This window comes from Saccharomycodes ludwigii, chromosome IV (assembly GCF_020623625.1).
Source record: "Saccharomycodes ludwigii strain NBRC 1722 chromosome IV, whole genome shotgun sequence".
Lineage (NCBI taxonomy): Eukaryota > Fungi > Ascomycota > Saccharomycetes > Saccharomycodales > Saccharomycodaceae > Saccharomycodes > Saccharomycodes ludwigii.
This window is the reverse complement of record NC_060203.1, coordinates 1,582,361-1,607,428: the sequence shown is the minus strand read 5'-3', so window position 1 is coordinate 1,607,428 and position 25,068 is coordinate 1,582,361. Positions and strand designations below refer to the sequence as shown.

The following is a 25,068-nucleotide window of genomic DNA, read 5'->3' as shown; positions in this document are numbered from 1 at the left end:
CCACTTTAATAGTTTTTTATAGTAATATATACTATATGACAAAGATGAATTACAAAAGATATAAATTAACAGTAAGTCGAACAAAGATCAAGGCTGTAGAAAGCTCATAATAACCTCAAATTTTGTCCATGCCCCGCCAAAAAAAAAAATAGAAAAAACTAACCGGGTAACCAATAAAGTGCTATCTGCACTGTTTTCTGTACACTGTCCAACCCACAAAATGTAACAAAAAGCACTTTTCTCTTCAATTCACAAAAACACCATCTAATAGTATTCTCTTTTTAATGCATTTTGATTTAAAGAAATATATATATATATACATACACATATTAAAATTCAGCTTACTCATAATACATATAATATCAAGCCAAAACAGCTTGTGCTCCAGTTTCTTTACTGTTGTTACCACCATCTTTGTTGACAATACTCTTGGTGTCCAACTTTTCGACTTCAACTTTTGCCATGGAGATAAACTTACTTAAACTTTTGAAAACACTTTGGATCTCACTTGATTGCTTAATGAAGGGTAACTCCATGGTATCCTTGTTTTTCAAAAGATCTGTGAATGTAACAACTACACCCCATGGGTGTGGTTTAAAAACAAACAACTTTTCCAATAAGCATCTTAGAATCAACTCTTGTACCTCTGCTCCATTGCCATCCCACAATGAATCCGTGAAAAACATGGTGCAAATCACAAAATTGAAAAAATGGGTCTGAGCGTTTGGATACCTTAACTGACAAACTATAGCCTCAATTATATGATATTTAGCAGAAGGGCTCCCATTGGAAATTAAACCCAATAATAACGTAAAATAAGAAGAATTCTTATTGAAAATAGCGTTTTTAGTGGTATTCAACGCTTCAGTGGCAGCTTCAATACCAATATGCAAAACAATAGCATTGATCAATTTCACGTTTACAGCGATTTCATCAAAACCAACACCATGTTCTTTTTTCAAATCCTTAAGTGCATTAACATTGCTATTAATGGTTCTCATCAACGAAGAAGATGGAATACGCAAATAACTATCAACAGGTTTTTTCAACGTACCCAAATCTTGAACGGGATCGTAAGCAACCTGTGGTACTTTTTTGCATATTTCTAACACATCCATATCAATATCCGCGCTATAGGGGTTTGGAAATTGTAATTTCTTGGGGAACGCACTCAAAATAATGTTCTTCAATTGTAAATAAGAAGCGGGTAAATTATTAAGTAAAGTATAATGGTTTTCAACAAAATATTCCGGAACATCATTAGCAACACCTAAAAATACCCTTAACAAACCCTTATACAAAACAGAAATGGAATCAGGAACATCTCCAACTCGGGAGTATGAATCTATAAATCTAAACAAGTCAATAAATAACAAATTCAACTTCTCCCAGCCACCTTCTTCCTTCATTCTCAACAAGACAGGTAACACCATCCTATGAGATAATAACGTAACCCAAGCAAAAGCGAAACAAGGGAATGCTAATGGCTGATATACACGCATGAAGCTGGCAAAGATGGAATAAAAGTCCTTGTCAAACTCAATCAATTCACATCTGCAAGTTTGATCCTTTACCCTGATAAAATTGTGACAACTTAATTTTTCCCATTCACACAGCAAAATGGATAAAAATCTGAAATATGGTCGTTCGTTGAAATCTTTCCCATTTTCTTTATGATCATTAGTCATATTCAACACAAAAGTAGTTAAAACCAAAGAAGAAAAGTCTTTTCTACTCTCTTCGGTAAAATCCAAATAAATTAATAATTGAACAAAGAATTTGGCCAACGCATCTATAGAAACAAAAACATCGCTTGTTGGATCACTTTCTTTAAAGGCATCAACCGACAAGGAAATAGAAGCCTCAAAAAATTCAACAAATTTTTCGTGTGTGTCAATTACATGTGTATCGACTAATTGTTTAATAAAGGCTTTAACAATATAATGATCAACCTCAATTTTTTGCACCAAGGTGATCCATTCAGTAAAAACCAAACATAACAATTCAGTCCGGCTCACTTCCGTTTTGGCTGGAACCAAGGAAATGGTCGAGTCTTCTATTTTCTTCAAAAATTCCGAAGCTTCTTTAACATTTTGTAACAAAATCAAGCTTTTAATAAAATCCATTCTAACTAGCGTGGAATTTTCAGACAAAACAAAGGCATCGATTAACTCAATCGCGAACTTAACAGATCCTTCCAAAGGAGCAGTTAATAAACACGAGAGTAGTGTATCCAATTCAGATGTTTGAATTAATTTTGCATCGACCAATGCTTTAATGCAAGGTACGCTGAATTTTCTTGGGTCAATTGCATAAACCAACCACCACGTCACGTCCTTTCTAGCCACCACTGAAAATAAACACATTTTTTCCAACAATCTAGTAAAGGATTCAATAGCTAATGGATGCTCTGAAAGTTGGAATAAGCGACTAACGGTACCTTGAGACAAACTTAAAGCCAAAGAATCCCTCTGCTTGGATCTAACCAAAATAGCTAGAATTTTTAATATAATATCTTGAGCCAAATTCTTCTCCGCTGGCAAGTCATCAAATTTGCAGCTACTGTTCTCTGTACAAAAGTTAGTCAATGCTTCGATTAATTGAGCGCATACCCTTAATTGAGTATCAATTTCATTAATCACAGGATTAATTATAGTTGCATTGGCTTGTTGTGTGGGTGTTCTCATAGCATTGCTATTTTGTATCTGTTGCTGTTGGGGCACAGGTTGAGCAGCAGCAGCATGCTGTTGTTGTTGTTGTTGTTGCTGTTTCAATTGTTGCATCAATATATTTTTTTGATGTTGTTGATCAACAGTCAAATTATGCTGTTCAGCAACATTGGACATATTTTCAGGGTACTGCTGCTGTGTTTGTACATTGGAATTGGAATTTTGTATCAGGGAACCGCCACCATTCATCCTACCGAATTCTTCATATATCCTCATTTGCTGAGGAGTAATACCAGTGCTTTTCAAGCCTAATGGCTCAGGTAATAATTCCGAGATATTATTAAAATTTGGTGAAACAAAGGGCTGACCAGCACGTTTTTCCTTATGATAGCGACGAATAGCAATTGCTTGCATCAACCTTTCACCAATATCCTGTGTTGCCTTATCCATAGAAGCTTTCTCAATTAGTGACAGAGCCAACCCAATGTTATCATTTATAGCCATATTTAACTCTTCTTGAGCTCCGCGTAGATTCATCCAATTGGCAGCCAAAGTCTGTGTTGTAGCACGTATAGTATCCCTTAAAATATCAACAGATGTAACATAGGATAATTGCTTAGCCAATTGTCTAACCATAGAAAAAGCAGCAGTTTTTAGTTTTAATTCATCAACTTCTGTACCGAAATCCTTCAAAATAATAGAAGTTGTGGTAATAACTGCAATCCCAGAACTTTTTTCAACCACCTGTACCAAAATCTCACGGACAGATTTAGCGATAGCCATTTGGAAAAATTGTTTCAACTCAGGATGAGTGACGAAAGTGGTATTACCAATCAAGTTTCCAAACGGTGTTTCGTTCGAGGGAATAATTTGTGGTTTTTGCTCAATATTTAGGTTTCTCATTCTGTCACCAATAATATTTACATTGTTATTCATAAGTCTTTGTTGTTGTTGTTGTTGTTGTTGTTGTTGTTGTTGTTGTTGTTGTTGTTGTTGTTGTTGTTGTTGCTGTTGCTGTTGTTGTTGCTGTTGTTGCTGTTGCTGCTGCTGCTGCTGTTGTATTTGTCTTTGATGCAATACTAAATACTGTTGCTGATATTGTTGCATTAAAAATAACTGAGAAGCTTGTTCCATTTGTGAAAATTTTGGTGGAATTTCATGTCCAGTAACTAAACCAGCTAAAATATCATCAGAATTTTCAGTATCCAAATAGTTGGAAGGTTTAATATCAGAAACTTTTAATTTAAAAGCCTTTAATAAAACCTCTACCTCGAAAGTTAAGCTTAACTTCCAATTAGATTTTTCATTTAGTTCAACTAATACAGATAAAATACCAATCGTCCAAGCATTTGGAACATTAAATAAACAAGCAGGCTTTGCAGCTTGCTGTAATACCTTACAAACAAAGGGAACAATAACATCCAATCTTTTTGTTTTATAAGCATTAAGTAGCAACTCTCTAAAAGCAATATTCTTATACATTATGGGTCTGTTCTTGGATAAAGTGATACAGCCCAACCATAAACCCAAGTTTTTTATATGGTTTTTCTCGGTAGATTGAATGTCCCTAATTGATAATAAATGGGAAACCTGCTTAAAAGTGGTCTGTAACGTATATTCATACAATAAAATATGATTTAAAGAGAAAATAATTCTGGAATATAACTCATGATAGTTAGGCTCAGTTTTTGCACGCTGAGAAACCAAGGACAATGAAAACCAAGAAAAGTATTTTGGTTCTAGTATGTTCCTTAAAGTGCCAATCTTAGACTCAAAATTGTCTTCGGATAAATTATTTATAACAAAAAGAACTTTTTCAGCTACATCTTTTGGCGGATTTTCCTGTACAATCTGAGTAATAGGTTCAGTTACATTAAAAAATTTGACATTAACAACCTCTGCACTAGGTGATGGTTTTTCTGCAGTTTTCAAGGAATTCGAACTAGCTTGTTGAACAGATTGCAAAAGCTGTTCGTATAGTTGCGGATGCATTTGTAATGCTGGTGCCATATCAACCAATTTTTTGCAAAAACCGGGAAATTCCAATAATCGGATCTTAAAAGCGTACAAAGCTTGAACAGCAAATTTAAACATCTTGGAATTTACATTTTCTCTGGCAAACGTTAAAATCAATTGTAAAACCACATCTAAAACAAATCCACGAACCAACTGGAACAAAACCATGGAGCCCATTAACACACTTGTAGTTGCCAAGGCTTCTAACGGATAATCCTTATAAAATGTGGATTCAGATATAACTGCATGAATAATAGAAGAAAATAACTCTTGGTCTCTAGGATTCTCGCTTTCTTTCAGGTCCCTCATAATATCAATTAATTGCTTGATGGAAACTTCATTTTTGTACATTTTCTGTAAGTAATTTTGCATTTCCTTTTCAACATCTTTTGAAATTGGAACTACACTTTCACCACCAGCCAAAATAACGTTATCCTTACCGTAACCATAATTGATTAGTCTTGGGAAAGTAATAACCAAGGAAAATTTGATATCCTCAAAGGTAGCTCTTTGTTGAGCAGAAAGCGGTGTTTCATTTAAAAGATTTAAAATAAAATACAAGGATTTCAAATCAAACAACTTATCTTCTCTAAATGGTGCATTGATATCCATGGAAACTTGAAAAGATAAATTTTCAAACAAGCCAGAAATACTGGAAGCAGAATCAATATTCAATTTTTTCTCTAAAAACTCATTAAATCCATTCCAACCACATTTAAGAGCGCTAGGACATAATCTTAAAGCATATTCTAATGGTAGAGATGTTTCTAATAACCTGGTGAAAAACTTTGCATCATGAGCTTTCCCCTCTTCTCCATTTTCTGCCGAAGAAAGCAAAAATCGAACTAGCTTTTTAATATCCGTAGTTTCCCTACTAGATAATTGGGCTATAATATGAGTTAAAACCGGTTTAGAAATATTATTTTTAACTACGTAGGAGAAAACATCAAAATTAAAATTAAAAGATTGAATAGTCAATGCAATTAACAAATCATCGAGTAAAGACTGATTTTCAATAAGCAATTTAAAATATTTTATATTTTTGGTTAGTGCTAAAAGTAAATATTCTGGGGCCAAATTGAAATCCTCGATAAAACACTCATGGAATAGATTTATAACGACACTACCAGCCAATTCTTCTCTTAACAAAAATAGTTCTAAATCCAAAGAGGCAACAGGCAATAAAAATAGTAACGATTTTTTAGTATTGATGAATGCATTACCTGGAGATACCAAATTTATACCATCTATGGTTAACAAATCAATGCAACTTTGCTGTTTGGGCCAGCTATGCAATAACAAAGAAATATTAAGTTTTAATTGAGTAGACCACTCACATTTGAAAAACTTGTTAATTAAATCTCCGTTATTTAAAGAAGCAAATAAAGAACTTAACGAAGCCGCAGTTGGAGATACAGATTTATTTAGGTAATACTTGGTGGACATTAAATTGAAGACTCTCATCCAATCGATATTGTCTATTCCCAGTAAAATAAAGGCTTTGTTTATGGTTAAACCCATAGTTGTTGCTTGTTCGTTGGAAACTGGAGTCAACCATTGAGAAATCGTTGACGAAAAATTTTGGGAACCAGGTGATAATAGTTCTGCTAATAATAATGCAACTAAATCGTTTAGGGCTTCTCCTTGAAAAGATCCCAAAAATTCATTCAAAAATTGTGGGAAAGATGCAGTGGAGGTATTTTCCTTGGCTAGAAACTTTTCTAATAGTTGTGAGTTAGTAGTGTTCATATTATGTGTTTTATGATTAGTATGTGATGTTGTTAATTTGTTATAACTTTGTGGAAAGTATGTTTTAATTGTAGAAACTAAAGTGAAAATGGCAGAATCCGATGCTGCTTCTGTGATATCTTCTCCTTTCTTTGTAAAGAGTAAACTTTGGAAAAAACTGAATAATAAAGGATTTTGTAAAGTCTTGGTTAATATTTTTTGTAGTAACTTATTAAAAGTGACCGTATTATTCGAGCAAAGAGGTAAATATTTTTTCCAAAAACTTAAATTAACAAATGTTGATGAATTGTTTAATATGTAGCAAACTTTTTTGTAAGTAGTTGAAAAGTTTTTTTCTGTTGATGTGATAATTAATAAACTTATTTGTGATAAAACGATATGTGCAGCTTGTTCTTTGTTATTTTGTGAACTAAGCATAAAAATATATTGTTTTTCTTTTTTTTTTTTTTCTTTTTTGTACTATTGGTATAATTATATAAACAGGTGATACTTCTTGATTACTTGGACAATATGATAGTAGGTGAATGAATGGTTTTTTATATGTAGGCAAATAAGTAGACGGTGATATAAAATTTAATATAATGTTTGTAATTATTTACATGTTGTGAGTGGTATTACAAACAATTGAAAATTTATGGGAAATGTGGCAAAAAAAAAATTTTTTCTTTTAATTTTTCAAAATTTTTTATTAATCACTTTATACGATGTCCTAAGATACGAATATAAACTTGTTAATACCCGGTCGATTTTCCAAACGGATTTAAAAAAATAAGAAAAAAAAAAAAGAAAAAACATAATGTAAAATGTATAAATCAAGTTATACCAAATAAGATATGAGAAAAAATAAAATAAAAAAAAAAATTAACTGCCGTTTAATACATTTCGTTAAAGGTCAAGGAGAACCGAGTTTATCAATTGTTGTGTATTCTTTACATCATTAGGTTTAATAATTCTCTAACAAAAAATAAAAAAGCAAAATTAAAAAAAAAAAATATGAATAATTCAAAAAACGCTGGGAAAATTACGTCTACTACTAAGCAGCCATTAATTAGTAAGTTTTTTAGAAGTACTAGTAACAACCAAGGATCCCAAATACAAAATACAAATAATAAAAATAACAACGACGGTAAGATATCTGTTGTTATTCATGATGATAACAGTAGTGATGAACTTGGTCCTATAATTTCAAATATCAGTACACAAAGAATTCAGAAAAATAAGGAAGATACAGGTACTATTAAAAAAACAAATTTTAGTTCCTTTAAATATTCGGAAAAGGAACCTAATACCAAAACAATCTTAAAAGAATGCAACGAAAAAGAAACGCCTGTTAGAAAAAGGAGAAAACTAGCTAAATCAGTCTCACCGGGGATAGAATCTAATGATATTACCGATACTCCTTCTTCAAAATCGGATAGCACTAAGAAACTAGTTAAAAATGGTAAAAAGTCCACTTCAGAACTAACACCCTTTGACAAACAATTTAAAGAGTTGAAATTGCAACATATGGATAAAATATTAGCCGTTCAAGTTGGATACAAATACAAGTTTTTCGCACAAGATGCTGTTTTAGTTTCTCAATTATTACACAATATGCTAGTTCCAGGAAAGTTGACACTTGATGATTCCAACCCGCAAGATAAATTACATAAAAAATTTGCATATTGTAGTATTCCAGACAATAGATTACATATTCATTTGCAAAAACTTATACATTATAACTTGAAAATTGGTATTGTAGAACAGGTGGAATCAAGTGCGATTAGAAAAACCGAGGGGACTACTGGTGGTACGAGTTCCAGCCAAGTTTTTGAAAGGAAATTAACCAGTGTAATCACAAAGGCTACATACTTTATCAACGGAGATACGACCTACTACAATAAGAATGATAGTGCTAGATCCAAGTATGAAAATACTATTTGGGCTCTTAACATAATAAACAATACCGGGAAGCCATCACTAATTAACATGATTTCAATAGAATTGACCAGCGGGATGATTGTGTATGATGAGTTTGAAGACGATCCATTGCACAATTATTTGGAAACAAGATTAAAGCATTTGCATCCCGTTGAAATAATTCTCAATGAAGAGAAGGAAACAATGTCGGAGGGTATTAAGAACTGGATACTGAAAATAATGAATAACGATACCAAATTTTATAAAGTCAAGATTAACTCTGAATCTGAACATTCCATAGAAGAGCTTTTATTGAACCTTTCTGCCAAAAGGGATATTAGTAAAGATAAAACAACATTATTATTTGAGGAAAACAAAAATTATCGTGAAACGTTTCAAATTCTGTACACCTATTTAGAAACCTTTAATTTACAGAAAATTTTAAAGTTATTTAACAATTATAAGGAATTTAAAGAACATCAAAATTACATGATATTACCAGGAAATGTTTTACAAGGTTTGGATATTTTTGAAAATTCCACAAATCCAGATATTGAAAAAGGCACCTTATTATGGGTTATGGATCATACGAGAACACCATATGGGTTTAGGAAGTTGAAAGGCTGGATTGCAAAGCCGCTAACAAATATCACCGATATAAACTGTAGATTAGATGCAATAGATTGTATTAAGGATGAAGTTTCTAATATTTTTTATGAATCTCTAAACAAGACGATTAAAGAATCCGGGGATTTGTTGAGGATATTGAACAGAATTAATTATGGGAATACTAGCAGAAAGGAAGTCTATTTTTTTCTTAAAAATATTGTAAAATTGGTTGATTTATTTAGGTTACACTCTAATTACTTAGAAGAACAAGTCTATGCGAAAAAGGGGGGCAGGATTTGTGAGAAATCAGCATTATTGGTGGAGATCTTATCACAATGTGATAGTATTTTAAATAACAGTAAAGTACCGCAATTTTTGTCAATGATTAATGCGGGTGCGGTGATGGATAAAAACATAGAAACCCAAACTTCGCAGTTTTTCAATTTGAATAACTATGACAATTCGGAACCTATTTTAAGTAGACAGAGAGATATTGAGGATGTGAAAAATGACCTGCATGAAGAGCTTCTGAAAATAAGAAAAATCTTGAAAAGACCTGCATTGAACTTCAAGGATGAAATCGATTATTTAATTGAGGTAAGAAACACCCAAGTAAAAAATCTACCACCTGATTGGGTTAAAATAAGCAACACGAAAACAATTAGCCGTTTTAGAACGCCAGAGGTTCGAAAGTTGGTGGAAACTTTAAAATATAAAAAGGAGCTATTAATTCAAATAAATAAAAAAGAATATAAAGACTTTTTGGCAAGAATAAACGAAGAAGAATACGATTCACTTTATAGGTTAATTGATTATTTAGCCACATATGATTGTGTGTTGTCGTTAGCTGCAACTTCAACCTCAATGACTAATAGTACTAGGCCGAAATTTATTAAAGACTCAAAACAGTATATTAATATTAAAAATGGTAGAAATCCTATAATTGAATCTCTAAGAATAACCAATTATGTGCCTAACGATATTAAGTTATCCAGTGATTCGGAAAAAATCATGATTATAACTGGTCCAAACATGGGGGGTAAATCTTCGTATATAAGGCAAGTGGCCTTACTGATTATCATGGCTCAAATAGGATGCTATATTCCGGCCGATTTTTGTGAATTATCTATATTTGATTCAATTTTTATCAGAATCGGTGCACAGGATGATTTATTAAGAGGGAACTCGACATTTCAAATAGAGATGCTTGATGTTTTACAAATATTAGAAAATTTTACTGAGAGATCATTATTACTTTTGGATGAAGTTGGGAGGGGGACTGGTACTATTGATGGCATGTCTATTTCTTATGCGATTTTAAGATTTTTTTTGGAATTAGAAGATAAGTGTCCAATCGTTTTGTATATTACACATTATCCCTTACTTATTGATAATAAAACTGTAGCACATGATAGCAGTTGTAATGATAGATCTGGTAAACTTGTAGGTGTTTATCATATGGGGTATATAGAACAAAAAATAGATGGTGAGGATTGGCCTACTGTTGTTTTTTTGTATAGACTGAAAAAAGGGTTGGCAAATAATTCGTATGGCTTAAATGTAGCAAAATTGGCGCATATTGATAAATCTATTATAAATAGAGCCCATGAAATATCTACTGGCTTAAAAGATAATTTTAAAGCTGAGCAAGAATTATTGTATACCAAAAAGATGTTATCTTTGTTGATATCTAACAAGGAAAAAACGTTTCAAGAGAAAATTACTGAGTTGTTAAATAATTTTTAAAGTTTGAAGCGTGTGTATATTTTAATTTTATTTAGCTTTAAATAAGAGTGTCGAATTTTTTATAGATTTGCCTGTAAAAAAAAAAAAAAAAAAAAAAAAAAAAAAAAAAAAAAAGGTAAAAAAAAAAAAAAAAATATCACCTTTTGAAAAATCCACTTCTATGACTGTTACTTCTCGATCTATGCTTATTAGGCGTGTAGGCAATTTTTCCATATGAATTATCCGTACCATAAATTGGGGTATCCTCCATGGCTAAGTCGTCAACCATTAAACTCATAGAATTAAAATTGTGGAACGGATCGGAATCAGGAATACTTTCATCTTTTTCCACTGATTCTTCAAACATCTCTTTCTCTTTGTAATCCATTTCAGTATAGCCGTTACCATTGCTACTATTTTCTTGTTTTTTATTTTTATTTACATTCTTAGCATCATCGTTGTTGCTAACACTTTTATTATTATTAGACAATTTTTCAAAATCATAACCATCTTTACTTAATACAGGTATCAAAGGTGGCTCTTGATTTCTTAGTAAAGACCATTGGATTTTTTTAAAAAATGGATGTCTTTTAATGTCACTAGCGCCCAGTTTAGACCCCAATCTTTTATTTTCATTTTTTATCAGTAATTTTTTGATTAAATTTTTACAAGTACTACTAACATCGTTATTATTAGGAAAATTAATGTCGTTTTTTAAAATATTGGAAAATGTCTGATTAATATTATCACCCTTGAACGGAGTGAAGCCATATAACATTTCATACACCAAAATACCCAAAGTCCACCAATCAACAGCTGCTGTATGACCGTTGCCCCTAATAACCTCTGGAGCGATATACTCCTCCGTACCAACAAAGGAATTTGTACGGAAACCATCGGAGCAAATTTTGGTATCAACAAAAGAAGATTGTGCGTTGCCCTTCACAACAGGATTCTTGGTATCTTTAGCCTGGATAGATAAATCAAAATCACTTAACATAATGTGACCGGATTGATGTAACAAAATATTTTCAGGCTTCAAATCTCTGTATATAAACCCCATCATATGCAAGTATTCTAAAGCTGCAGTGACTTCACTAGCATAAAATCTCGCGTCATCTTCACTAATACATTTTGTTTTTCTTGTTTGCAATGCTCTAAAAAATTCACCGCCCATGCAATATTCCATACATAGATATAAATAATCTCCAGTTTGAAAAGAGTGATACAATGTAACAATAAAGGGATGATTGCTTGTAGCTAAAATCTCTTGTTCAGCTAAAACTCTTTTGATTTTTTTTCTTTTTAGCATCTCCCTTTTATCAAAAATTTTCAACGCATATAATCTGTCTGACTTTTTCTCTTTGACCAAATAAACTTTGCCCACATCACCTTGACCTAGTTTCCTGATTTTCTCAAAAGACTGAGGACCAACCATAACATCTTGGAATTTATTACCAAACGATCTATTTCTTAAGCGCGTTGACCGTCTAACAGGGACATTAGAGGAATGTAGCGGTGTTGTATTATTATTACTATTATTCCTTTCGGATAAGCTAAAAAGATCATCTTCACCTCCAGAGCTAGATATATCCTTTTCATCTATATGAACTATATCTTTTGGTAATAATTGTGGTGAATAATTGTTATTGCTGCTTGTTTTATCAGATTTTAAAAGTGAAAAATTTGAAGACACTGGAGAAGAAACATTAATGTCCCCAGTTAAAGGAACAGAGTCATGTGGAGGTGCTATGCTATTAATACTACTGTTGTTGACCCCCTGTAAGAATATATTTGTATTTGGAACAGAATATGATTTCTTAAATCCTGGCTTATCTGGTAATACGACATTAGGTGAGGGGAATGGAACACTTAACCCTGGCTGCTGTTTAGTAGTAACAGTGTCGTAGTTTGTATGTGATAAGGAATATACACTTGATTGCAAGTTAGTAGTTTTGTAAGGACAATTAGACGTGGCATCATTGTTTGTATTATTATTGGATGTTGAAAGTATTGGAGGTGGCGTGGTGAATTGAGTATAATCATCTAAAACAGCGCTATTTCTCGAGCTTGAATTAGTATTATCACTACTGCCAGTACTGTTTGCATTGTTAGGGGTAAAAATATGCTTAAGTGTTGGTGACTTAGGAGATAAAGGTGGTGCTGAATCGTTACGTCTTCTTCTTTGGTTGGCAATAGAGTTGTGTTTACTGGGAGTGGAATTACCACCATTAAGGTCCTCATCAAATACTTCTTGCTCAGAAGTACAATTATTGTTATGATGATGATGATTATGGAAAAGCGTCTTTTTATTAGTAGGGACAACTGGAGAGCTGGGTGATCTTACTCGGGAAGGTTTATTGACAGTAGTATTAGATGATAAATTTAGCGAACTAGCAGGATTGCTGGTGCTGTCTTTTTTAAAAAGTTTGCGGAACTTGTCAGATAATTTAATGGAAGAAGTGGAAGTTGAAGAGGAAGTGGATACGTTGTGTTGTTTAGAATTACTAGATGTGTTGTTATGATGACGATGACGGTTATTTTGAGAAATATCACCCTCTTGAGTAACCTCATTGTAATTTTCTTTGTCTATAATATTTTTTTCGGAGTTCTCATCCTTGTGTACATGAGCTAGAGGGATGGAAGATGTAGTAAAATTCTTGGAAGTGTTGCTTGAGTTGTTGTTACTTTCAATGACATTAGTGTGATTGTTATGGCTACTATTGTTTCTTCTCAAAGACCATGGTAATAGCTTTGTTAGTGACAAACTTCTATTTCTGTTATCATCATTGTTATTGGTAGTATTTTCAACACTGCTATCACTGTAGTATAGATTGTCATTGTGATTATTTGAACTACCCCCAGCAATAGAAGGTGGCTGTACAAAATCAGTAGAATTCATGACAAACTTTAATGATTTTTTTTTTTTTTTATTTTATTTTATTAATTTATTTATTTTTCCTTTTATTTTTTTAAGGAATGGAAAGTAATTTAATTTTAACTTTCTTTTAATATTGTTAAAAGAAAAAAAAGAAAAAAGGCTCAGTTGCAGTGGTAATAATAACAAATAGAAATAAAATAAGCTTTTGAATAATATTTTTTCTTTTACTTTTTCCTTTTACTTTTTTCTTTTTACTTTTTTCCCAATTAATAATAATTATAATTATTATCACTTGTTTAAAATATTTTGGTGTGTGTGCGTAGATGTGATGTGATGTCCGTAGAAAGTGATATACACAGTTGTAATAATAATAATAATAATAAAAAAAAGGGGTGGTGTGGTGACGGTAATAATAATAAATAAACACGCGCTTTGCTTACAAATTCCACCTTTTTTTTTTAAATTACAATACTATAAAATATATATCTTTTTGCTGCAGCCATTTCTACAGAAAATCATACAATAATAATATACACCATGTCCGATTATCTGCTGCACTTGTAATCTTATCGGACATAGCAACTATGTAACATTCTAGATTTCTACATATAAAACACCCACGCAATCATGCCAAATGTGGTGGTAATAATAAATTAGGTATACTATTCTTAATATAATAAACATGCCCACAATTCTTACATTTCATTTCACCTTCTACAATATTAGTTTGTAATAATAAAGTATGTAAATCTCTTAATATAGCGTCTTTTTCAACTCCATCATCTAAAATTTGTGGTTTGTTTGATGGTAGTGATGTGTTACCTAGATCTTGTGCAACACTTAATACTGCTTCCCAATCCAATCTATCTAATATTTTAATCAAAAATTCTGGTTTATATTCTATATTCTCTTGTTGCAACTCACATTTTTCACCGTTATATTGCAATGGATAGTTATCATTGCTCACATCACACGTTTTAATCGGACACTTTAAAAAATTAGTGGTTATAAATTTCATCTTTAATGGCTTCAAAGTTGATTACGATATGCTATGATATATGGGTTACCAATTTTTGTTATAAACTTTAATCTGAAAAAAAAAAAAAAAAAAAAAAAAATTGGTTTTCAATACAAATTAAATAAATTCATTAAAAACGAAAATAAAAGATTGATGGGATTGAAAAAAGAAAAAAAAAAAGAAAAGAAAGAAAAAAAAGAAAGAAGGAAAAAAAGAAAAAAAAGAAAATTTCAAATTATATCTACACGTTTTTCTTTCTCTATATATAAAAACTATTTAAAAATCCACTCGATTATTCACATAAATATTTACAGCCGAACGTAATCAATAAGGATATCTGAATAGTACCACAACATCAAAAAAAAAAAAAAAAAAAAGGAAAAAAAAAAAAAAAAAGAGAAAAAGTTTTTTTTTTCAATTTTTAGATGAACTTAACATTTGAAGAATGTCTATAAAATCTTCATTTTCACTTATCATTTGAAAAATTGTTTTCTTAGTATCATTATTATTAACTGCTTTGATGTTAACCGTAGCTTTATTATCTATATCACGCTTTCCTTCAGCTACTTCCTCATTAATATTACTAGCACCAAGGTCATCTTTTCTACCATCCTCCAATCTAATTAATAAATTATTATCTTCATCCAATATAGAATTTTTTCTTGCCAAAGACAGCAAACGTATTATTATATCATTTTCTACATTATTGTTTATTGCAGTTTTAAACAATAATAAATATGTTTCAAAAGATATTGTGTTATTACCGTTTAAAAGTATAAATCTGCAAAATTTTTGTTTTATATTTGCATCATTATCCAATAAGTAAAAATACCTTTTAAACGTTCCCTTGGACCCACGACCGCAATCACCTAACATAGCCCTGTAGAATTTTTCATTTCCATATTTTTCAAAATTACTGTTAGAAAATAAGTTTGAATGGTCTACAAACCAATTACCCAACAGTTTCCGTATTATTTTGTCATTCGTTGATTGGTATAAATCTGCAAATTCATCAATGCTGTTGAATTCAAATTTATGTAACTTTTCACACACTTTTTTAAAATTTGGTGGATAAAAACTGAAATTCGGTATGTTAAAATACATCAATCTGTCAATATTGTTATGTGCATCCAGATCTGTTAAAAACTCTCTTCTCCATGTCCGATAAAACTCTAACAATTCGTTGTCATTGAAAAAAAAATGTTTAAAAGTATCCATCCCGTCTGTATAGTTATTTCTCTCCTTATCCTTATCATTCTTTTTTTTTCTTTTCTTTTTATTGTTATTATTATACGCTTTTCTTAATTCCCGAGTTATCTTCTTTATCTCTTCCTCACTTAATTCTATAGAATCACTACCATTAATCCATTCATCATCATTAATTAATTTTCTATTATAATATGCAACTTTATCATCATATACTTTGTGTTTTAGCACCTCTTGGATTAATAAATAGGAATATAGCATGTGAAATAGCGAGTATTTAATTAAAAACCTATTTTCTTGTTGAAACATGCATCTGTTTTCTGGTAAGATTATAGAAGCTGATTCATCAGTAGCCAATTGAACTGGTTCTCCTGTTTCTTGGTTCTTTCCCATTGTAATCCCATTTTTCTCTGGTAAATATAATTTAGAATATGTTACTAAAAATCCAAACGCAAGTAAATTAGATGTTATAAACATTACATTGGTAGGCGCTGTCAAGTATGCCCACAATACATGTTTATTCAATAGCGCCATGTTTTTATAATTGGTTAATGTTATTCTTTTACCACCATTCTGTAATAGGGGGTGTTTACTTGCATTAAAAGTGGATTTCTTCCTTATTTGATTAAATATCCTCCTGAATATTATTCGAAATTTAGGAGCATCCATTATATATATATGCATATATATATTGATGTTTCTATATATTTTTATATATTATGTTTTCATAATTAATGGGCCATTAAAATTGGATAAATTATTTTTTGTATAAAACAAAAATAAAATAAAAATTAAAAAAAAAAAAAAAAAAAAAAAAAAAACTGTTTCCGAAAAACAACTTTACGGACTTTCGTACTTTATGGATTAAAATTTATAAGTATAGTTTTTGATTTATTATACAATTAGATTAAAAATATAACGAGATCCTTAACAAACATTTGATTAAAGTATATAAGTTTCTAAATATATTCCCAAAAAAAAAGAAAGGAAAGAAAAAACTCATGTTGTACTTAACAGTTAAGGCAATTTTGTCTGAAAATATTAAATCCTTTGGTTTAAAAAGTACTGATACACCATCCACTCCAGTTGAATATCCATTTAAAGTTAAGTGCACCTCATGTAATGAAATAAATGAATCGTTAATAACAATCAATAATTACGAAAAACATGAAGTAAATAATGGCAAAGGTGAAGTCAGCTTTATATTCAAGTGTAAATTCTGTGGAAATCCAGCTTCCATTATAATGAACAATGAAAATACTGAACTATTATTCAATGACTGCGATGAAAATCAAGATTTAATCGAATCACAATTGAAAAAACGTGGCAAGAAAATTAAAGGGATTAAAAATAAAGCAACTTTGAAGGATACATCAATTGCTATATTTCTACAGTTTGATTGTAGAGGTTGTGAAATCATACAATTTATTGATGATAATGTTGAATTTGGTGTTACTCTTTTTTCTAATAATAGTGAAGAAATCCCCTGTATTTTAGATGAAGGTGAATGGTATGATTATGATGAGAAGTCTGAACAAGAAATTTCGATTACTGAAGTTGAGTGGAATATTATCAGTGGAAAATGAAGCACTCTAATTTTTTTTTTTTTTGCATTTATATATGTATAAAAATAATATAATAGCAATAAATGTATTTATACTGAAAAAAAAAAAAAAAAAAAAAATATTAAAAATAAAACGTCATAAACCAAGTTCACCATATAACGTGGCATGATAAGAAAGCTTTTTTTTTTTTTTTTAAAAAGAAAGAAAACAAATACATGCATATTTATAAAAACATACATATAACAAAACGAAGATAACGAAAAAATAAAAAAAAAACTAACTAAATTAAAAATGTGAATAAGCCTAGAATACTCAAAAGATTAACCATTCCGGAAATTTCGATATTTTTATTTGCAGCTCCTTGATAAGAACTAATCGAAATGGTTGTTTTAGTGGCACTAGCAGCAACACTTTCTTGTTGTTGTAGAGTTGTTGGATTACTAACAGAACTTGTTGGTTGCTGAACACTGATTTCTTGCGTAATTGTAGTAACATATGTTTCTGTACTAGTTGGCGTACTAATAATTGCAACATTAGTGCTGGAAACAACAGTAGTTTCACTATCCATAACTATAGCACTTTTTGAAATAACAGTATAGAGGTTACCCAGGTCGTCACTGGTAAAATGGGTAGTAATGGGAACCATTTTAGAAACAGAAATAGTGGAAACCGTGGAAAATTCACTGATAGTAGAACCAACAGTAATTGGAGTCGGAGTAATGACGTGTGTAACTTCGATAACACAATCATCACTACCAGTGCATGTAGAAGGAATTGAAGAAATAGAAACAGTCTCACTATTAATAAGTGTCGTCGAAGCCACTAAAGTGGAAGATTTATTGCTACTTTCACTATTAATAGAAGATAAACTACTCAATTGGCTACTAGAAATAGCGTTTAAAGAAGTAGTTGCAACACTTGTTAATGGACACCAGGTGGTATATTCGGTAACAATTCCATGACTGGTGGTAGTAACGGTAGATAATGTTAAAGTAGAAGTTTCAGCAGTGTGAGAGCCATGACTATCAAAAGTACTTATTTCAATCATTTTAGTACTGCTTGTAATAGAGTTGCTAATTTCATTTATAGATGTGATAGCAGAGTTATCGATATGGCTAGTAGTAGTGGTTAACGGTAATTCAACATTGCTTACACTTACAATTGTATTTGGATTAGTATAAGTAAAACTATTCATAGTACTCGAAACAGACGTAGTTGTAATACTATCAGCAGGTGATTCATTAGAAATACTTGTTGAAGACTTCAATTTACTGCATTGGTCATCAACACAGGATTCGATTGAAATAGTAGTAGTTAATGGACACCAAGTGGTGTATACAGTTACAATACTTCCAATTGTAACAGATGTTGTGGACCAGACGTATGTGGAAGTGCCCGTAACATGTTCGCTACCAGAATTTTTGGATGAAAAAGTAGTGGTGGAATATGATTGTGTAGAACTTGTAGAAGGAGATGATATAGTGATAACAATACTATCTGAAGAAGATATTTCTTTGGAACTTGTGGAGATAGTTGCAGAATCACTACTGGTATCAGTTACACTACTTTCGTTAGTAGTAGATGAAATTACAGGTGTAGTGTTACTTTCTTGTGAAGAAATATCAACGCTTGAAGAAGAAGTTTGGGTAGATTGGGTAACTGGCAAAGTGTAAGTCGAAGCAGAATTGCTAGAAGCAGAATTGCTAGAGGCAGAATTGCTAGAGGCAGAATTGCTGGAAGCAGAATTGCTGGAGGTAGAACTCAAGGCAACGGAACTTGTAGGAAATACAGCGGTAGAAATAGCGGAGCTCGTAGAAAGAGAAGATTCATGGCATTTTTCATCAGCACATGATTCGATTGAAATAGTAGTAGTTAATGGACACCAAGTAGTGTATACAGTTACAGTACTTCCAATTGTAACAGATGTTGTAGACCAAACATATGTGGAAGTGCCCGTAACATGTTCGCTACCAGAATTTTTGGATGAAAAAGTAGTGGTGGAATATGATTGTGTAGAACTTGTAGAAGGAGATGATATAGTGATAACAATACTATCTGAAGAAGATATTTCTTTGGAACTTGTGGAGATAGTTGCAGAATCACTACTGGTATCAGTAACACTACTTTCGTTAGTAGTAGATGAAATTACAGGTGTAGTGTTACTTTCTTGTGAAGAAATATCAACGCTTGAAGAAGAAGTTTGGGTAGATTGGGTAACTGGCAAAGTGTAAGTCGAAGCAGAATTGCTAGAAGCAGAATTGCTAGAGGCAGAATTGCTAGAGGCAGAATTGCTGGTGGTAGAACTCAAGGCAACGGAACTTGTAGGAAATACAGCGGTAGAAATAGCGGAGCTGGTAGAAAGAGAAGATTCATGGCATTTTTCATCAGCACATGATTCGATTGAAATAGTAGTAGTTAATGGACACCAAGTAGTGTATACAGTTACAGTACTTCCAATTGTAACAGATGTTGTAGACCAAACATATGTGGAAGTGCCCGTAACATGTTCGCTACCAGAATTTTTGGATGAAAAAGTAGTGGTGGAATATGATTGTGTAGAACTTGTAGAAGGAGATGATATAGTGATAACAATACTATCTGAAGAAGATATTTCTTTGGAACTTGTGGAGATAGTTGCAGAATCACTACTGGTATCAGTTACACTACTTTCGTTAGTAGTAGATGAAATTACAGGTGTAGTGTTACTTTCTTGTGAAGAAATATCAACGCTTGAAGAAGAAGTTTGGGTAGATTGGGTAACTGGCAAAGTGTAAGTCGAAGCAGAATTGCTAGAAGCAGAATTGCTAGAGGCAGAATTGCTAGAGGCAGAATTGCTGGAAGCAGAATTGCTGGAGGTAGAACTCAAGGCAACGGAACTTGTAGGAAATACAGCGGTAGAAATAGCGGAGCTCGTAGAAAGAGAAGATTCATGGCATTTTTCATCAGCACATGATTCGATTGAAATAGTAGTAGTTAATGGACACCAAGTAGTGTATACAGTTACAGTACTTCCAATTGTAACAGATGTTGTAGACCAAACATATGTGGAAGTGCCCGTAACATGTTCGCTACCAGAATTTTTGGATGAAAAAGTAGTGGTGGAATATGATTGTGTAGAACTTGTAGAAGGAGATGATATAGTGATAACAATACTATCTGAAGAAGATATTTCTTTGGAACTTGTGGAGATAGTTGCAGAATCACTACTGGTATCAGTTACACTACTTTCGTTAGTAGTAGATGAAATTACAGGTGTAGTGTTACTTTCTTGTGAAGAAATATCAACGCTTGAAGAAGAAGTTTGGGTAGATTGGGTAACTGGCAAAGTGTAAGTCGAAGCAGAATTGCTAGAAGCAGAATTGCTAGAAGCAGAATTGCTAGAGGCAGAATTGCTGGAAGCAGAATTGCTGGAGGTAGAACTCAAGGCAACGGAACTTGTAGGAAATACAGCGGTAGAAATAGCGGAGCTCGTAGAAAGAGAAGATTCATGGCATTTTTCATCAGCACATGATTCGATTGAAATAGTAGTAGTTAATGGACACCAAGTAGTGTATACAGTTACAGTACTTCCAATTGTAACAGATGTTGTAGACCAAACATATGTGGAAGTGCCCGTAACATGTTCGCTACCAGAATTTTTGGATGAAAAAGTAGTGGTGGAATATGATTGTGTAGAACTTGTAGAAGGAGATGATATAGTGATAACAATACTATCTGAAGAAGATATTTCTTTGGAACTTGTGGAGATAGTTGCAGAATCACTACTGGTATCAGTTACACTACTTTCGTTAGTAGTAGATGAAATTACAGGTGTAGTGTTACTTTCTTGTGAAGAAATATCAACGCTTGAAGAAGAAGTTTGGGTAGATTGGGTAACTGGCAAAGTGTAAGTCGAAGCAGAATTGCTAGAAGCAGAATTGCTAGAGGCAGAATTGCTAGAGGCAGAATTGCTGGAAGCAGAATTGCTGGAGGTAGAACTCAAGGCAACGGAACTTGTAGGAAATACAGCGGTAGAAATAGCGGAGCTCGTAGAAAGAGAAGATTCATGGCATTTTTCATCAGCACATGATTCGATTGAAATAGTAGTAGTTAATGGACACCAAGTAGTGTATACAGTTACAGTACTTCCAATTGTAACAGATGTTGTAGACCAAACATATGTGGAAGTGCCCGTAACATGTTCACTACCAGAATTTTTGGATGAAAAAGTAGTGGTGGAATATGATTGTGTAGAACTTGTACTGACAGAAGGTTCTAATGAAGAAATAAAACTCGTGGTAGCCACAATATTACTCTCCGTTGATGTATATGTTTGACTAGAGTCAACATAGTTGCTAGAACCATGGTAATCAGAAGCAAATGTAATTAATTTTGAGGTAATGTAGCTTGAAATCAAAATTTCACTTTTGCCGGTTTCAGTTGAAGTAGAAGATCCTTGTATTTGTGATGATGTTGTAGTTTGATCTATACTTTCACTTTCAGTTAATGGACACCAAGTTGTATAAATAGTTACAATACCATTTTTTTGGCTGGAAGAAGTAGTAGATAAGATAAAAGTGGAAGTTTGTGTAGTAGTTAAACCTCTACTATCAATAGCTGTATATTTCTGTAAAGAAGTAGATGGGTAATCAGTGGAATATAACGGAACAGAACTATTTGTGTAGTATGGCGACGAGCTGACAAAATTAATTAAAATAGCACAAAAAAATATAATATTAAAGTTAGTAAACCGCATTGATTTTTTTTATTTTATCAAGTATTTCACTGTATATTTTTACCTTATCTTTTTTTGTTTAAATAAAAATACTAGAGCTTAAAGGAATAGTAATTAATGGCTATAGATAATTTTTACAAAAATGATGGTAATGAAATATAACTTTGTCATTTAAATACTTTTCATTAATTATTTTTTTTTTTATTTTTTTTTTTGCTTTTTTGCCTTTTTATCATTTATCGATGTTTTGGTAAAGTTTGTTTTTAACTTTGAATAAGCTTTCATTTTACATCTTTTATTAGATCGTAATCCATTGTCACTTTTGTTTTAAGTCAGTTTGTAATTTAAACATGTACGTATTATTTTATTAACATAAAAAAAAAAAATATTTATTAATGACGCGCCATACATTAAACATATTTTTTTTTTTTTTTTTTTTTTTTTTTTTTTGAATTGAGGTTTTATTAATATATATATATATATAATTTTATACTTTTCCCAGTAAACTGGTATAAAAAAGACATTAACTATGAAACATTTTTAAAACAGAATAATAATAAAAGAAACCATACTATGTAATGGTTTTCTTTTTTCACAATTACTTTTAACTTTACTAGTAAAAAACTCCATCTATATACTTTGTAAACAATAAATATTGGGTGAAATCAATAAAAAGCCACGCTAAATTCATTTATGAAGAATTAGTGTTCCAAAGTTTTTAAAACAGTTGAAATAATTTCTCAATTACATAGTACTACTAAAGATATTCAATAATAAAATTTTTGATGAAGGAAACTCAATGCTTTTTCAACACAGTTCTAAGACATATATATATGTTTGTATTTGCATAAATATACACTATTAAAAGAGTTCATTTTAACTTTTTCTATTATTAAATATTTTTTTTTCTGACAATAATAAAAGTTATAAATGGTACAAAAAAAAAAAAAAAAAAAAAAGAAAAAAAAAAGGCAGTTGAAAAATAAATAATTCATGTAACCTCTAATACTATCCCCCCCCCCCTTTCTTTTAATTCTTAATATCAATTGTCTAAAGATACATAATTGCTTGGAAATAATCCCTTTTGCCCATTTTGTAATTCACCTAACCACCAATCTTCGTCTACAAATTCAATATTTACAATCTTATCGCCCTCTTTAAAAGTTAGTTCGTTATTTTCATCGGCATCATAATCGTATTCAGCAGTAGCTGTTGGCTTTTTCTCAACTCTTTTAGGAGGAGGTGGAGGTGGGGCAGCTTGAGTATTTCTAGATGGCAAGGCTGGAGCTGGCTCTTCTTCCTCTTCTTTTTCTTCGACTTTCTCTGGTACTGGAGTAGAATCATTTGCATTTCTAGATGGTAAGGCCGGTGGTGCTTCATCATCTTCTTGTTCTTGAGCTGGAATGTCCGAGCTTCTGGTTGGCAAGACAGGTGATGAATCTTTCTCTTTCTCTTCAATCTTTGGAGCCACTGGTCTTGGAGCAGCTGGAGGAGGAGGAGGAACATCATCGTTATCATCCTCATTATCCCAATCATCATCAGCTTCTTCATCTTTTGGTTCATCTTGTAATTCGGTATGCATACCTGGCAAAGCGGTACCAATTTTTTTAAAATCAGTTTTTCTTGGTGGTTCCTCATTTGTGGTAGTGGGTGATGCTATATTCGCGATAGTTTTCTTTGGCGCAATAATTTGGGGTTCATCATTGCTTTTCGATGCTAATTTTTCAAATTTAGCTCTTAATTCATGGACATCTTCTTCGTCAGCATTATCTATACCGGACTCAGTATTAATAGGTTTGGCGGTGCCAACAGGTTTCGTTGGTAATTGGGAGGTGGGAGTACTACGAGCAGTGGTACTTGGTTGTTCTTTTTGTAGAAATTCATTCAATTCCTTATCTCTTTTTAGTTTAGATTGTTGTTTTAATTGTTCTATATCGTTACTTGGATTAATTTTAGTACCGGGAGCACTTTCATTTTTATTGGAAATAACTAATCTTGGGTCTTCCTTAGCATTTTCCTCTGCAATAACTTTTTGCAAATCGACTTTACCAACTGGTTTCCAAGAGGATCCGACAGTAGGCTTTAACGGGGTTTTACTTAAATCACGTTCCTTAACTTCAGGTTCATCCCAATCCTCTTCATCTTCAGTGGCAGTATTAGCAATTGGTTTTGAAAATGATGCAGGTTTTTGTGGTTTAGCAAAGGAAGATGGTTTAGGAGTTGGAGCTGGTTTAGGAGTTGGAGCTGGTTTAGGAGTTGGAGCTGGTTTAGGAGTTGGAGCTGGAGCTGGTTTAGGAACAGAAGTTGGAACTGGATTTTTCTTCTTAAAAACAGGTGGACTAGTTTTATGGCTAGTACCGGGTTGTTGAATAGAATAACGAGCACCAGATGCATTGCCAACTTGAGATAAGATGTCTTGTTCATTCAAATCATCTTCATCTCTTGCAGTGATTTGAACGTGATAACCCTTTAACAAATTATTAGCAATTTCACCGAAATTAGCAGCAAAGGATGCTCTAGATTTCAATGGAGCAGAATCAGGACACCAACCAATCAAAACAAGCTTTTCTACATCTGAACCAGGTGGACTAACTCTTGCCAAACCGTACTGAATCTTTGAATCATCAAAGGAAGTCAAAAATTCGGAGAAATCGCTACCAGTTAATTCTGGATAATACTCTTTGGCACTATCTGGAGATAGAATTAACCACGTAGTATCTGAGTCATCTCCTCTTACTACTTTCAAGTAAGTTTCTTCAATTTCACGGGAATGGGCGACGTATTTAACAGGTTCTAAAGCCATTGGTGGATAGGGATAATTTACTATTGATTTTTTTTTTTTTTTTTTTTTTTTTTTATTAATTCTAAATCTTTTTGTTTTTAGTCTTGATTGATTTTTTTTTTTTTAAAAACGAAAGAGAAAGGGAAATGAAACAATCTATCAAAAAAGAAAAAGAAAAAAAAGTATAATTGAACAAAAGATAAAGCTTGAATTGGTTTAGATAATTGGAAAAGTA

The 25,068-nt window shown here is 32.0% G+C and overlaps 8 protein-coding genes across 8 annotated transcripts; 2 read left to right on the top strand and 6 right to left on the bottom strand.

The window, feature by feature from the left end:
- Positions 1-362: 362 nt before the first annotated feature.
- Positions 363-6,851, bottom strand: CDC39 (CCR4-NOT core subunit CDC39; the record flags this gene model as incomplete). The annotated part of the gene is made up of 1 exon (XM_046078296.1): positions 363-6,851. One exon carries the CDS (start codon positions 6,849-6,851, stop codon positions 363-365), a length of 6,489 nt encoding a protein of 2,162 aa, XP_045934702.1.
- A 576-nt stretch (positions 6,852-7,427) lies between these two features.
- MSH3 (mismatch repair protein MSH3) lies at positions 7,428-10,688 on the top strand (the record flags this gene model as incomplete). The annotated part of the gene is made up of 1 exon (XM_046078295.1): positions 7,428-10,688. One exon carries the CDS (start codon positions 7,428-7,430, stop codon positions 10,686-10,688), a length of 3,261 nt encoding a protein of 1,086 aa, XP_045934701.1.
- A 136-nt stretch (positions 10,689-10,824) lies between these two features.
- Positions 10,825-13,569, bottom strand: SCDLUD_003772 (serine/threonine-protein kinase; the record flags this gene model as incomplete). Its single annotated transcript, XM_046078294.1, has 1 exon — positions 10,825-13,569. The coding sequence occupies one exon, from the start codon at positions 13,567-13,569 to the stop codon at positions 10,825-10,827; it is 2,745 nt and encodes a 914-aa protein (XP_045934700.1).
- Positions 13,570-14,173: 604 nt separating this feature from the next.
- TRM112 (RNA methylation protein TRM112) lies at positions 14,174-14,566 on the bottom strand (the record flags this gene model as incomplete). The annotated part of the gene is made up of 1 exon (XM_046078293.1): positions 14,174-14,566. The coding sequence occupies one exon, from the start codon at positions 14,564-14,566 to the stop codon at positions 14,174-14,176; it is 393 nt and encodes a 130-aa protein (XP_045934699.1).
- Positions 14,567-14,980: 414 nt separating this feature from the next.
- Positions 14,981-16,306, bottom strand: PET494 (Pet494p; the record flags this gene model as incomplete). The annotated part of the gene is made up of 1 exon (XM_046078292.1): positions 14,981-16,306. The coding sequence occupies one exon, from the start codon at positions 16,304-16,306 to the stop codon at positions 14,981-14,983; it is 1,326 nt and encodes a 441-aa protein (XP_045934698.1).
- Positions 16,307-16,773: 467 nt separating this feature from the next.
- Positions 16,774-17,358, top strand: SCDLUD_003769 (uncharacterized protein; the record flags this gene model as incomplete). The annotated part of the gene is made up of 1 exon (XM_046078291.1): positions 16,774-17,358. One exon carries the CDS (start codon positions 16,774-16,776, stop codon positions 17,356-17,358), a length of 585 nt encoding a protein of 194 aa, XP_045934697.1.
- Positions 17,359-17,617: 259 nt separating this feature from the next.
- SCDLUD_003768 (uncharacterized protein) lies at positions 17,618-22,072 on the bottom strand (the record flags this gene model as incomplete). The annotated part of the gene is made up of 1 exon (XM_046078290.1): positions 17,618-22,072. The coding sequence occupies one exon, from the start codon at positions 22,070-22,072 to the stop codon at positions 17,618-17,620; it is 4,455 nt and encodes a 1,484-aa protein (XP_045934696.1).
- A 1,021-nt stretch (positions 22,073-23,093) lies between these two features.
- On the bottom strand, positions 23,094-24,854 carry ABP1 (Abp1p; the record flags this gene model as incomplete). The annotated part of the gene is made up of 1 exon (XM_046078289.1): positions 23,094-24,854. The coding sequence occupies one exon, from the start codon at positions 24,852-24,854 to the stop codon at positions 23,094-23,096; it is 1,761 nt and encodes a 586-aa protein (XP_045934695.1).
- Between the last annotated feature and the right edge of the window lie 214 nt (positions 24,855-25,068).